General features: G+C 41.8%; 1 protein-coding gene across 1 annotated transcript in view; it reads right to left on the bottom strand.

The window, feature by feature from the left end:
• Nucleotides 1-14,744, bottom strand: part of LOC125453976 (protein boule-like) — a 117,287-nt gene that overhangs the window by 75,692 nt on the left and 26,851 nt on the right. The window contains exon 4 of the mRNA XM_048534176.2: nucleotides 5,748-5,802. Within this exon, the coding sequence (XP_048390133.2) occupies nucleotides 5,748-5,802 (55 nt within the window). The remainder of the gene's footprint in view (nucleotides 1-5,747; nucleotides 5,803-14,744) is intronic.

Below are 14,744 nucleotides of genomic sequence, written 5' to 3'. Positions count from 1 at the left end.
GTCATGTCTATAAGAAATAACACCAAGTTTACAGTTCAAAATTGCTGTATGAAAGGGTGATTTAAAAGCAAAGACATAAGTTTCATTTGTTGGTTGTTAATATAGCTCAAACACTGATGAATGGATTTCAATGAAACTTGTGCAGAGAAAGGCTATGGCCCAAGAGAGAATGGAGTAGTTATTAGTGAAGACGTAAATTGGGATTCTGGATTCATTTCAAATTATCTATCCAGTCACATAGAGAGCAGGACAAATTGACTTTCTTGTCAAAATGTTGTAGGCTGCTTGCTTAGAATGTTGTGGATTGTTTCATCCGTTGTGGTGGAATTTGTTACAGCCACCATAATATGAGAAAAGATTTCTCATATGTGGATTGGCCTGAATCGTCATTTGTTAGATAGATGGTCTGAATGAAAATATTTACTATATCAACTTTGCAATTACAATGCATCAATCATTAGGGAAAAGCCTCTTCTGATAATATTGAGTTAAGAGTGTATGGCCAAGGTATCAACTCTACTGATTGCTGTCTTCAATTGTACTGATTCTGTATTAATTTCTTGCAGATGTTCTGCAGTGAAATATAATAATTAGTTGAAAGATATATAACAATGCTATAATTGTTGTAACAACTAAACTAATCGATTTAAAGGAGGCCTGAATCAAAGGATCAAAGTCCTTATTCCACAAATGAAGCCTTCCTGAATGTTAACAATCTGTGGTAATATTATCGTCTCAAAATTGATATGGATTTTAGAACATTCTTACACAAGACTCCTTTCAATGACTCAAAATGGCTTGAATTTTTCTCCCCATACAAAATGTATTATATTCTACTTACGATACACATACTTTTACACAATCTGAGAAGATTCTTGAATGGTGTACATCAAATGTGGCAAATTTCAGTAGGAAAATAACTAACATTAAACTAGTGCATAATCTGCCTTTCACTTTAATTACTTATTCCACACACAATCTTGAGAGTAGAATGTTTTTGAATAAAATTAAATTTAAATGATTCGGACAATAGCTGTAATGAGATTTAACATCTTCCTTAAGAATTCATTTTAAACATACATTTTAACTCCAAACCATCATCAAGTTCACTGATAGAAAATCTATTATCGAATGAAGTATTCTACTTTGAGCCAAATATACATGTTCTCTTAAGCAATTCGTATAAGCAAGTAACCACTGGTTGACCACAGTATACTTAAGAATGTATTTTAGCTTTCTGTGGTAACTCCACTATTTATTAGAGGTGGAATTTGAATCATGCCTTTGGAAACAAAGCATTAACCTGGGCCTACAGATTATTGGCCCAGTGATATTACCACAACACCACAATTCTCCAATAATTCAATCATAATAACCTACAACAGCTTCATCGTCACCCTCACTAAGACTGACTTTCAATGGGTATTGAACTACTGTGGTTAGATATGAACTGCTGACCCCACCCAAGCTTTCATTCTGGCTTACCTGCCAAATGATGTTTTCAAATGCACCATTAGTCTATCGATACTTTTACTCAACCAGTTAGGCCATTTTATGACACACATTCTGAGCAGATGTGACTTGAACTGGGCATCCTGGATCAGAGGCAGGGATATTACTACTGTGCCTCAAGCAGCCATCACCCATGGAGATATTTTATAATCAACCTGTTCAGAGTTGTACTACAAACCCTTGGAGCAGGTGGGATTTGAAGCCAGGACTTCTGGTTCAGAGGCAGGGGCACTGCCACTTTGCCACAAGTTCACAATAAGGTGCCCATTAATTGTTAAATTATTCCTAACAAGTTTCCTGAAATACACATTAACCCCCAACTCGTAAATAGTAAAATAAGCCATAGCTCACATTTCGTGCCTTTATACACCAAAACCCAGCACCAATACTTCGCATTTTCAAACCCCTAATGATAGCTCCCTTTTAGCCACAGGTGGCTTTCCTTCCCACTGACACATATTGGAACAACTCCATGCAAAGAGAAAGATAAAACCTTGCTATTCCCTCCTAGTGTGAGTACCAAGATACAAAACCCTTGATCCCTACTCCAGAACCTCAGAAGAGATCATTTCTGCGGATGTCAGAAGGCACTTTGTTTAACCTAAGAATGACTGGGAGACAATAACATGACACTAATAATTAAGCACAGGCCAAAGATTTTTGTAGGAATGGACAGAGAGAATATCAAAATCTAACGTTCCCTTATGTTTGCTGTCCATTTTGAGGTAAACTGTTCCAGGACAGTGAAGAATATATTTGAAAGGCCTGACATGCCTGTTCCTAGTCTGTCAAAAAAACTTCTACCAGGACGTTATTTGGGATGGAATGTCTCAATAACGAGGAGAGACTTGGATTTACCATAAGACACAGGAGTGGAAGTAAGGCCATTCGGCCCATCAAGTCCACTCCGCCATTTAAATCATGGCGAATGGGCATTTCAACTCCACTTCCCTGCACTCTCCCCGTAGCTTTGATTCCTTCTGAGATCAAAAATTTGTCGATCTCTGCCTTGAAGGCATCCATCGTCCCGGCCTCCACTGCACTCTGTGGCAATGAATTCCACAAGCCCGCCACTCTCTGGCTGAAGGAATGTCGTCTCATTTCAGTTTTAAATTTACCCCCTCTAATTTTAAGGCTGTGCCCACAGGTCCTAGTCTCCCCGCCTAATGGAAACAACTTCCCAGTGTCCACCCCTTCTAAACCATACATTATCTTGTAAGTTTCTATCAGATCTCCCCTCAACTTTCTAAACTCTAATGAGTACAATCCCAGGATCCTTAGCCATTCATCATATGTTAAACCTACCTTTCCAGGGATCATCTGTATGAATCTCTGCTGGACATGCTCCAGGGCTAGTATGTCCTTCTTGAGCTGAGGGGCCCAAAATTGGACACAGTATTCTAAATGGGGCCTAACTAGAGCTTTATAAAGCCTCAGAAGCACATCGCTGCTTTTATATTCCAACCCTCTTGAGATAAACAACAACATTACATTCGCTTTCTTAATTACAGACTCTACCTGCAAGTTAACCTTTAGAGAATCCTGGACCAACACTCCCAGATCCCTTTGTACTTCTGCTTTGCGAATTTTCTCATCATTTAGAAAATAGTACATGCCTGTATTCTTTTTGCCAAAGTGCAAAACCTCACATTGAATTTCATCAGCCATTTCCTGGACCACTCTCCTAAACTGTCTAAATCTTTCTGCAGCTTCCCCATCTCCTCAGTACTACCTGTCCGTCCACCTATCTTTGTATCATCGGCAAGCTTCGCCAGAATGCCCCCTGTCCCTTCATCCAAGTCATTAATGTATCATGTGAACAGCTGCGGCCTCAACACTGAACCCTAGGGGACACCACTTGTCACCGGTTGCCATTCCGAAAAAGAGCCTTTTATCCCAACTCTCTGCCTTCTGTCAGACAGCCAATCCTCAATCCAAGCCAGTAGCTCACCTCGAACACCATGGGCCCTCACCTTGCACAGCAGCCTCCCGTGAGGCACCATATCAAAGGCCTTTTGGAAGTCTAGACAGATAACATCTACTGGGTTTCCCTGGTCTAACATACTTGTTACCTCTTCAAAGAATTCTAACAGGTTTGTCAGGCACGACATCCCCTTACTAAATCCATGCTGACTTGTTCTAATCTGACCCTGCACTTCCAGGAATTTAGAAATCTCATCCTTGACAATGGATTCCAGAATTTTACCAACTACCGAGGTTAGGCTAATTGGCCTATAATTTTCCATCTTTTGCCTTGATCCTTTCTTAAACAAGGGGGCTACAACAGCAATTTTCCAACCATCTGGGACTTTCCTTGACTCCAGTGACTTTTGAAAGATCACGACCAAAGCCTCTGCTATTTCTTCAGCCACCTCCCTCAGAACTCTAGGATGTAGCCCATCGGGGCCAGGAGATTTATCAATTTTTAGACCTTTTAGCTTTTCTAGCACTTTCTCTTTTGTAATGCTTACCGTACTCAACTTTGCCCCCTGGCTCTCTCTAATTGTTGGCATACTACTCATGTCTTCCACTGTGAAGACTGACGCAAAGTACTTATTAAGTTCTTCAGCTATTTCCTTATCTCCCATCACTAGCCTTCCAGCGTCAATTTGGAGCAGCCCAATATCTACTTTTGCCTCTCGTTTGTTTCTTATGTTTTGAAAGAAGCTTTTACTATCATTTCTAATATTACTAGCTAGCCTACCTTCATATTTGATCCTCTCCTTCCTTATTGCTCTCTTTGTTATCCTCTGTTTGTTTTCGTAGCCTTCCCAATCTTCTGATTTCCCAATGCTCTTGGCCACTTTATAGGCTGTCTCTTTTTCTTTGATATATTTCCTGACTTCCTTTGTCAGCCATGGCTGTCTAATCCCACCCCGGATAATCTTTCTTTTCTTTGGGATGAGCCTCTGTACTATGTCCTCAACTGTACCCAGAAACTCCTGCCATTGTTGGTCTACTGTCTTCCCCGGTAGGCTCTGTTTCCAGTCGATTTCCGTCAATTCCTCTCTCATGTCCCTGTAATTACCTTTATTTAACTGTAATACCATTACATCCGATTTTGCCTTCTCTCTTTCAAAGTGCAGACTGAACTCTACCATATTATGATACTGCCTCCTAAGTGTTCCCTTACTTTAAGGTCTTTTATAAAGGATTTATTTTCCTTGTAGTAGAGGAGGAGGGAGTTTCTGATTGAGGTATATAAAAGTATGAGGCATTGACAAGCTATGTTGAGAACAATGGCAGAGGCATCTAAGACCAGAGGGCAAATGTTTAGAAAGTTAGGAGTAAATAATCTAGAGGATATCTGAAGAAAACTGTTCTTCACCCAGAGGGAGATTGAAATATATAACGCACTGCCTGAAAGGTGGTGGAGGCAGATACTCACATAGCATTTAAGAAGCATCTTGTGAGTACTTAAAATCACAGCACACAGTTGGCTATGGACCAAGTGCAGGTGAATGAGACAAATATAGTTTAGTACAGAAACAGAAATTGCTGGAAAAACTCAGCGGGTCTAGCAACATTTCTGGAGAGAAAACAGAATTTACATTTCAGGTCCAGTGACCCGTTTTAAGAATGGGTTTGAAGGTTAATTTGAATAATGCATCATGAAGTATCTCAACTACCTCCTCGTTCACATGAATTTGTCACCTTCTGCTTTGGTAAATATGAATGCTGCCTGTGTTCATCCAGCTCTATGCCTTGTTATCTCAGATTCCAGCATTGGCAGTTTCTACTATCCCTGAGTTCGTTTGTTGACATAGAACATAGAAAAGTACAGCACAGTACAGGCCCTTTGGCCCACGATGTTGTGCTGTGGATTAATCCTAATCCAAAAATAAAATAACCTAACCTACATTCCCCTCAATTCACGGCTGTCCATGTGCATGTCCAGCAGTCGCTTAAATGTCGCTAATGACTCTGCTTCCACGTCTACCACTGGCAAAGTATTCCATGTGCTCACAACTCTCTGGGTGAAGAACCTCCCTCTGATGTCTCCTCTATACCTTCCTCTGAACACCTTAAAACTATGACCCCTTGTGGCAGTCAATCCTGCCCTGGGGAAAAGTCTCTGGCTATCGAAAGATGACTTGAAGATATTTGTAAAGAGAGACTCCCATTCTGCGTAGTGAATTTTTGTTTGGATGGAACTGGAATTTGTGGACAACAACTAAACAAAGACATCAATCTTAATGTAAGAGATTTTGTAAAATGAAAATTTTGGCTCTTACCTCCTGTAAGATCTTTTGAGCATCTTCCTGGGTCTCAAAGGTAATAAACCCATACCTAAAACAAAGTATGGGCAGAAAAGTTAACACATTTGGAGAAATACACATAGATATAAACAAATATCGATGTGACAATGATACAAAACATTTCAAATACTTAATGAGTGAAAATTGCAGCCCAAATCCTCCAATCAGAATCAGATATCTTATTTCCAGTTGTTAACTGACAAGAAAGTACCCACAACTTTGTAGGAACTCTACAGAGGCTATGAGACACTGCCAGTTGAAGCAGTCTAGTCCAGGCCAAAAAATCCATGCAGCCAGCAGCAGAGTAGATCAATGTGAAAACTGCACCCCTTTCCTTGACATCAGCTGCCATATTCCAAGATTTAGATGTCCTGACGTCATAGACAATTGCTGAGCAATGGTGAAGTGTATGAAGTAGAAGGGGGCAGAGCACCACGTAGGTATTAGAGTCACACGGATGATGTTGAGCTGCAGATGAGCAGATGAGTGCTTAGGGTAGGCTGGTGGCTGGACGAAGAATCTGGGTTGAGTATCAAGTCAAGTTACTCTTTGGGGAGTTGGGAGAGATCTGGTCGAGTCCAAAGCAGATGTGTTGGTGGCTGTGGGATTTATTAGCAAGAGTGATGAGGGTTGGGGGGCGGTGGTCAATGAGCAATTGCAGGGTTAATTTTATAGTTAGTAAACGAGTTAACAGCAGATTTCAATGCCTCTGAATTCTCTTAGCTAATTATTCAGTAAGTCAGAATCCTCCAAAGTGTCCCACTCAGATTCAAGAACTGCAGACATTTTCAGAGGATTCCAGTCACTGGATAATAGTTCACTGGAAGTTTCAACTTCTTGAGTAATTCACAAATATTCAGTATGTCCCAATGTCCCAAGCAGTGGAAAATACAGGCCTTTGATAACAATTGAATAGATAGCAAAAGGCAGTTACTAAAATAAAGTATTGGTTTAAAAAGGCTTTAAAAATAAAGATGCTATGAATCATTACACCAGGTTTCTAAATTTTAATTCCCGGAATTTACAATGTTAACTTCGAGATAAGCACGGTCTTCATTAATTATGTAATTTGAAATAATCCTGCCCAATATTCTGCCCTGAAGCAATGAAAAAGCACTTGCGACTGCCAATTAAAATGCTGTCACAATCATACAGTCATACAGCATGGAAACCACATTCCCAAATTACATAAGTCCCACCTGCCTGTGCTTGCCTCATATACCTCCAAACCTTTCCTCTTCACGTACTTATCCAAATATCTTTTAAATGTTGTAACTGTACCTGCATGCACCATTTTCTGTGGCAGTTCATTCCACATACGAACTGCACTCTTTGAAAAAAGGTGCCCTCATATCCTTTTTAAAATCTTACTCCTCTCACCTTAAAAATATGACCCCTGCTTTTGAACTCCCCAACCCTCGGGAAAAGACCCTTGTCATTCACCTTTTCTCTGGCCCTCATGATTTTATAAGCCTCAGTAAGGTCACCCTCAACGTCCTATGCTTCAGAGAAAGAAGTCCCAGTATTTCCAGTCTTTTTTTATTTCTCAAACCCTCCATTCCTGGTTATATTCTGGTAAATCTTTTCTGAATGCTCTCCAGCTTAATAATAGCCTTCCTGTAACAGGGCGACCAGAACAGTACACAGTACGCTGGAAGAGGCCTCACCAACATCATGTACAACCTCAACATGACATCCCAATTCTATCAGTGGCTTGTTTTGAATCACACCTAAATGTTTTGACAATTCTTTGGTTACAGCCTTGATTATTCAATGGTCACCAAACTAAAGTATATGCCATGATTTTACTACAGGGCAGTGCAATGAAGCAAGCCCAAAGGTGATTTTAATCTCACTGGTGATTTCGTGCCATGCTGTTGGCATTCTTTTGAATTACACAATAGCTGCCTTACTAACTAAATGATTCTTCCTTAATTTATGACGATAAACAAAATTTAAAAGCAAGCAAACAAGCTCAAACAAATACAAAAGTGAGTTTTGCATTTACTTTAAGCGCTATAAAAACTGATGTAAAATTATTGAGTAAGGCTGCAACACAGCGGAGTCTGACAAAATCTCTTTTCACTTTGAGTGTTTTAAATGCAACATAAATCAAAGTGTCCTCATACCAAGATCACACCCCCTCCAAAAAAATACTATTAACTCTGCATGTCTGCACTTCCTACTCACTCATTTGGAACACATCACCATTTTATCTCCCCCAGTGCTAACCACTGTGCTAGCCAGTTCAATCCCTCGCTTTGTCATATTCCAAAAGAAACTATCCTAAAATAAGTTGGAGACAGCCAAGACAGCTGAGTGAAGACATTTATATATTCACTCCCCTCAAGGAGAGAATCCTTTTTCTAGTGGCAGAGGACTTTGATCACTCATGTGATGATGCAGAGGCTTTCACGTCCTAGCAATTAAGTAAGATCAATTGTCATCCATTACTGTGAACGTATTCTCAAAATGCTCAAGCTTCTAACCCATTTTGCAACACTTTTTCATGGGAACAGAAGGCACTGGTGCCTGCAGCATGCTGGCCACCATGAAATGACCAGCCCCTTAGCATATCATCTCCTCCTCCATTGCTTGAGGAAGAAGCCACAAATCTTTCAGAGGAAGCACCAACAAGGTTGCCACCTTCAACCTTCACCAACTCATACTGACACCTCAGCTGAAGTGGGTAACACCTACTGGTGAGCATATCACTGCCACATCTCCGAAACTGCCCAAGGATGAAACACCCCTGATTCCTGGCACACAGAAGGACGCTGGAGATCAGGTATCTGCTCAGCTTCAGGTAGGAGAGGATCCCACTGTGTTTTCCATTAATTAACACATTAAAATACACAAACAAACAAGAACAACAGGCAGGTTTGTGGGAAACTGAACTGAACTTTGGAAAAGTCAACCAATATAGAACATAGAACAGTACAGCACAGAACAGGCCCTTCAGCCCACAATGTTGTGCCGACCATTGATCCTCATGTATGCACCCTCAAATTTCTGTGACCATATACATGTCCAGCAGTCTCTTAAATGACCCCAATGACCTTGCTTCCACAACTGCTGCTGGCAACGCATTCCATGCTCTCACAACTCTCTGCGTAAAGAACCTGCCTCTGACATCCCCTCTATACTTTCCACCAACCAGCTTAAAACTATGACCCCTCGTGCTAGCCATTTCTGCCCTGGGAAATAGTCTCTGGCTATCAACTCTATCTATGCCTCTCATTATCTTGTATACCTCAATTAGGTCCCCTCTCCTCCTCCTTTTCTCCAATGAAAAGAGACCGAGCTCAGTCAACCTCTCTTCATAAGATAAGCCCTCCAGTCCAGGCAGCATCCTGGTAAACCTCCTCTGAACCCTCTCCAAAGCATCCACATCTTTCCTATAATAGGGCGCCCACAACTGGACGCAGTATTCCAAGTGCGGTCTAACCAAAGTTTTATAGAGCTGCAACAAGATCTCACGACTCTTAAACTCAATCCCTCTGTTAATGAAAGCCAAAACACCATATGCTTTCTTAACAACCCTGTCCACTTGGGTGGCCATTTTAAGGGATCTATGTATCTGCACACCAAGATCCCTCTGTTCCTCCACGCTGCCAAGAATCCTATCCTTAATCCTGTACTCAGCTTTCAAATTCGACCTTCCAAAATGCATCACCTCGCATTTATCCAGGTTGAACTCCATCTGCCACCTCTCAGCCCATCTCTGCATCCTGTCAATGTCCCGCTGCAGCCTACAACAGCCCTCTACACTGTCAACGACACCTCCGACCTTTGTGTCGTCTGCAAACTTGCTGACCCATCATTTCCAGTATCACCTACAGCCTGTAAGCCTCTGAGTAAATCTAATAGATAGGTTAAAAACCAAAAGAACTGTGGATGCTGTAAATCAGGAACAAAAACAAAGTTGCTGGAAAAGCTCAGTAGATCTGGCAGCAGCTGTGGAGGAGAAAACAGAGTTAACGTTTCGGGTACAGCGACACTTCCTCTACAGAAAGGTTACCTGCAACCTTGGAGATCCAGGTCCAGCACACTCCATCTTCACCAGATATATATATACACAATTCAGCACTACATCACAACAGTCACCAGCACTCAGTACCAACAGCTAAGGAACAAGAGAACAAGGGAACTTTACCCTACTCCAAGTCCCCTTCCTCACAATGAGAAAGGTTGGTGCCAGGCAGCAGCAAACAGAGGAGGAACCACTTACAAGACCTCAAAGCCATTCCAGAGCTGCACTGCCCTCCAACTCGACCCTGCACATAATCCCAAACCCTGCTAGAGTTCAAGCTGAGGAACGTAAACTTGCATCTATGCAAGTGCCCTCAACAACTCAAGGCCCTTAATCCCAAAAGACCCTGGGGTTGCCTGTCCAAAAACTCAAAGCCAAATGGGCTCCATGCACCACAGACTCCACCAGTACAGCTAAATGTAGTGGGAGGGAGGTGGAAGACCTTCTGAGGGAAAATTGGTGGCATGGGGAAATTATCACTACATTTGTAATTATATGTTCATTTTATCGTCAGCTCTAATGAATGATTGTCATTTTAGTTGCATCTTTAAAGAATGGACATGGAGAAGTGCGTCATCTTTAGCACCATATGATATTCTAACCCTGTCCAAATGACAGCTTTCCTTTTCATCACCTTTGTACCATCATGAAACTTTGTCATGGCTGAGTGAGGGAATGTAAGATGTTGTGAAGGCTTCCATCAGTTTGTAACGTTAGCTTTTATTGAATACCTATAATAGCATACAAAGATCAAAGCAGTAAAGATACACATTAAGATTCTTGCCTCGTCAGCCTCAAAATATTTACAGTAAAAAAAAAATTTCATGCAACTCTGTTCCAATAAAAGCGATTCACTGAGAAATCCTGCTGTGTGGCTTTTGCTGACATTGCTTCAACTGTAGAATGCTGAAGGTGCTGTTGCTTCAGAAGAATGTCCTCATCGTTTTATTATAATGCTGAAGCTGTCAGAATCTCATTGACCATCACGTAAGTTTGTTGCTTTTTCCAACTGTCTGGAGCAAAGAATTCTAGGATTATGCATCTTTCATCTGAAAGATATTGCAACAGACTCCCAGGCATGACCTGCACGGGATCCCGATGCAGAGGAGACATCTAGTGGTCCACAGCCTTATTGGAAGGAGTTGCACTGCAGATATGATAGACATCATGACATGATCCGTTGACCACCAATCCTAAACAGAATATACTGACACCATCTGTCTCTCAGCTGCTTGTCATTCCATGGAAAGCAACTGACTGTGCCACCGAAGCATCTTCACCAAATCATGAGAGCACCTAAGACTGGGAACTTTAGGAAGGCACTTCACATCCAATGGAGGTTGATGATAGCCCTGAGCTTCCAGGCAGTAGTTTCATGTACGCTTTTGTGGGCATTCTTAGTGCAGCAACCACAGAGACAACCACCGCTTCTGTGCCTGGATCCATTCGAGACAGTTCCAATGAGCCTAGTGGGCAATACCAAAAACAAAGCAGCTCCTCAGTTACATATCATTCAGCTGTTGCAGCACACACAAATAACATTTGAACAATGTCCTGGGAATATTGGATCATGCAGGCCTCCGATAAGGAGGATGAAGAAATGCTTCCATATGGATGCTGCGTATCGGTGAAGTGAATCAGATGTATGTACTCAAACGTTCTGACAGAAGCACTGTAAGGATTATATGTGCAGCAGCAATAATGAAAACATCTTCCACCATCCTGAATTAAACCACTATCCAAGAAAGGCAGCAATCCATAAAAGGATATTTTAAAGTACAATGTACCTTGTGCAGGGTATGGAGCCATGGGAAGTCCTTGCAACTTTTGCAACCAATATAAATCCTTACAGCTCGCTTGACATTACTTATGCTGCACAGTCATCAGTAGATTAATGAGTAATTTTGAACAACATGGTCAAGAATACTTGTGGCCAGGATTTTTAGTCAACGCAGTATGTCCATGAATGCGGTTCACATACAGAATTATGTGATAACAGATGCCTTTCACCTAAACTTGAGTGTGCCTGTTTAATGCTATTCCACTTGAAAGGGTCTCAGCACACAAAAATAGAACCCTCTCTCTCAGGGAGAAAAGAAAGACTACTCCACTCACCCTGTGGAGCCATTTGTCATTTTGATCGCACACATCTGTTATGAGGATGAAGGAAATACAGACAACACATCACAAACTGTAGGTTCAGCCCCTCAATCTAAGCGGCCCTCAAGACTTCCCATTTCTTTGTCCCTTGCCCTTCCTGTCAACTCTGGTCTTTCCCAAGATCCCAGTGAGTCTTATTTAACTGGTCATTTCCCCAAGTTACCATGAGCCCCAACACACAGCTTTCGTTATGCCAAACACAGACATACACTGTCACCCTATCAGAGAATGTAATGGTGAGTGATGAATCTCCTTATGCAGTACAATTGCCCTCCCATGCTCCATTATCTATCTTTATGTGTTAAATTGCCTTTCACCATTATCATACCCTCTGCATCCCAAATGATGCACCCATTTCCCACAGTTGACTTTCTCAGTGTCCCCACCATATAACTTGCCCCTTAGTTTCCTCCCTAGACTTTCAAAAAACAGACCCCGTGGCCCTGTGGACTGATTGTGACCTATCCTACTGACAAGCAAAGGCAACAGTGATCAATGCAGCTCCTTGCTTACTTCTAATCTCCGGGCTGGTTGCATTGGACCTGCAGAATGGACTATAGTACACTTCGCAGTTTATATTAGTAGGGACCACCTGACTGTGTCAGCCTGAGTGCCTGAATGATTGTACTCAAGACTGGACTGACAGTGGGTGGTGCCTTTGACTTACTGCATCACTGCCCCCTAAATAAAGCAGTCATCCTTTACTATCGACTACTCCCCTTCAGCTTTCAGATACAGCCATTTGGCTTTAGTACATTGTATGTTATCATATACGGTGCTGCGACATGCTCTATGACATGACATTTTCTTACAACAATGTGTTCACTCCCTGGGCTGATTACTGCCAACAGCCATGATAAGCTGTCTGGCTTTATGTGCAAAAAGCAAGGCAAAGATGCTGTGAGGATCCAAGGTAGCACCAACAAGAAAGGCACTATCAGTGAGCAAGGAACTCCGAAGTGTATCCCATTCCAATCTATGAGATGCGTGCTTTTCCTGAGCACAAAGTGTTCGCTCAAAACTATTAAAATCCAAGGAGCCACGTTCTCCGAAGGCCAGTAAAGAAGTGGAGAATATATTTTAACTGGATCAGAGATGTTACATGGTGATATGGTGATGTTTGTACAGGCAGTCACTGACCATGGAGCACTCCCTGAAATGTTGGTGTCTGTTGGCCAAGATGCAGGCATGTATAAGCTAAAGGTGAGCTACAGGCATCAGGTGCTTGCTCTGACTTCCACGTTCAAGAATTGCCATGGTCTAGTGTCTCTCCTCTGTGTGCAACAATAGCAAATTGCATACAAATGAAGCAAAATATGTTACTGATAAGATGCTAATGCTTGCAAATAGACCCCTCACTACTCACTAGCAAGATTCTTGTCTAACTGTTCAAACCTTCGGCAGAAAATTAGACTTTTTTCCTTTCAATTTTCCCGATCTCACCATATTTGCCCAACTGACCTAACATTACTGACACCTTTCAGAAGCTGCCCTCAGTTCTTGGCCAATCATCTTCAGTTGCTTCATCAATGACCTTCCCTTAGTCATAACGTCAGCATCCAGATGATTGCACAAACATTGTGATTCCACAAATATCGGAGCAGTCCATGTCCATTTGCAGCAAAAGACTGCACAACATCCACTGAGCTGCTAAGTGGCAAGTGCTCACTTCACACAAGTGTCAGACAACAACCACCTCCAAAAAGAGGGAATCTGGCCATCAGGCAATGATATTAAATAGCACTGTATTCTTGGGGTTACTGGTGAACTAAAACTGCATTGACAGGCCATACAAATACCATGGCTACAATAAAAAACTAAGGCAAAGCAGTCTACTCTGGGTAACTCACTTCCTGTCCAGGCTTGGGCTGAAAATTGATAAGTAACATTTGTGCTGCGCAATGACCACCTCTGATAAGAGACAATCTTACCATTGCCCCCTGACATTCAAAGGTGTTACCATCACTGTTTACCATTATCAACATCGTGAGGGCTTACCACTGACCATACATTAGCTGGACTATCCATACAAATACAGTGGTTACAAAAGCAGGTCAGAGACTAGGAATACTGTGGCGTGTAACTCACCCTCTGTCTCCCCAAAAGCCTACTTTGTACAAGTCTAGTGTCAGAAGTGTAATTGAATACTTTGCATTTACCTTGATGAGGGGACGACGTGTTCAAAAAAAATCTAAAGAGAGAGCTCAGAAGAGCCAGGAGGACACATGAGAAATTGTTGGCGGACAGGATCAGGGTAAACCCTAAGGGGTTCTATAGGTATTTAAAGAATAAAAGAATGACGAAAGTAAGATTAGGCCCAATCAAGGATAGTAGTGGTAAGTTGTGTGTGGAGTCAGAGGAGATAGGGGAAGCGCTAAATGAATATTTTTCAACAGTATTCACTCTAGAAAATGACAATGTTGTCAAGGAGAATACTGAGACACAGGCTACTAGACTAGGTGGGATTCAGGTTCACAAAGAAGAGGTATTAGAAATCCTTCAGAAGGTGAAGATAGATAAGTCCCCTGGGCCGGATGGGATTTATCCTCGGATCCTCTGGGAAGTGAGGGAGGAGATTGCCGAGCCTTTGGCATTGATCTTTAAATCGTCATTGTCTACAGGAACAGTGCCAGATGACTGGAGGATAACAAATGTGGTTCTCCTGTTCAAGAAGGGGAGTAGAGACAACCCTGGTAATTATAGACCAGTGAGCCTTACCTCAGTTGTTGGTAAAGTGTTGGAAAAGGTTATAAGGGATAGGATTTATAATCATCTAGAAA

The sequence above is a fragment of the Stegostoma tigrinum genome, chromosome 7, assembly GCF_030684315.1.
Source record: "Stegostoma tigrinum isolate sSteTig4 chromosome 7, sSteTig4.hap1, whole genome shotgun sequence".
Classification (NCBI taxonomy): Eukaryota; Metazoa; Chordata; class Chondrichthyes; order Orectolobiformes; family Stegostomatidae; genus Stegostoma; species Stegostoma tigrinum.
The sequence above is the reverse complement of the archived record's forward strand: the minus strand, read 5'-3'. Positions and strand labels throughout refer to the sequence as shown.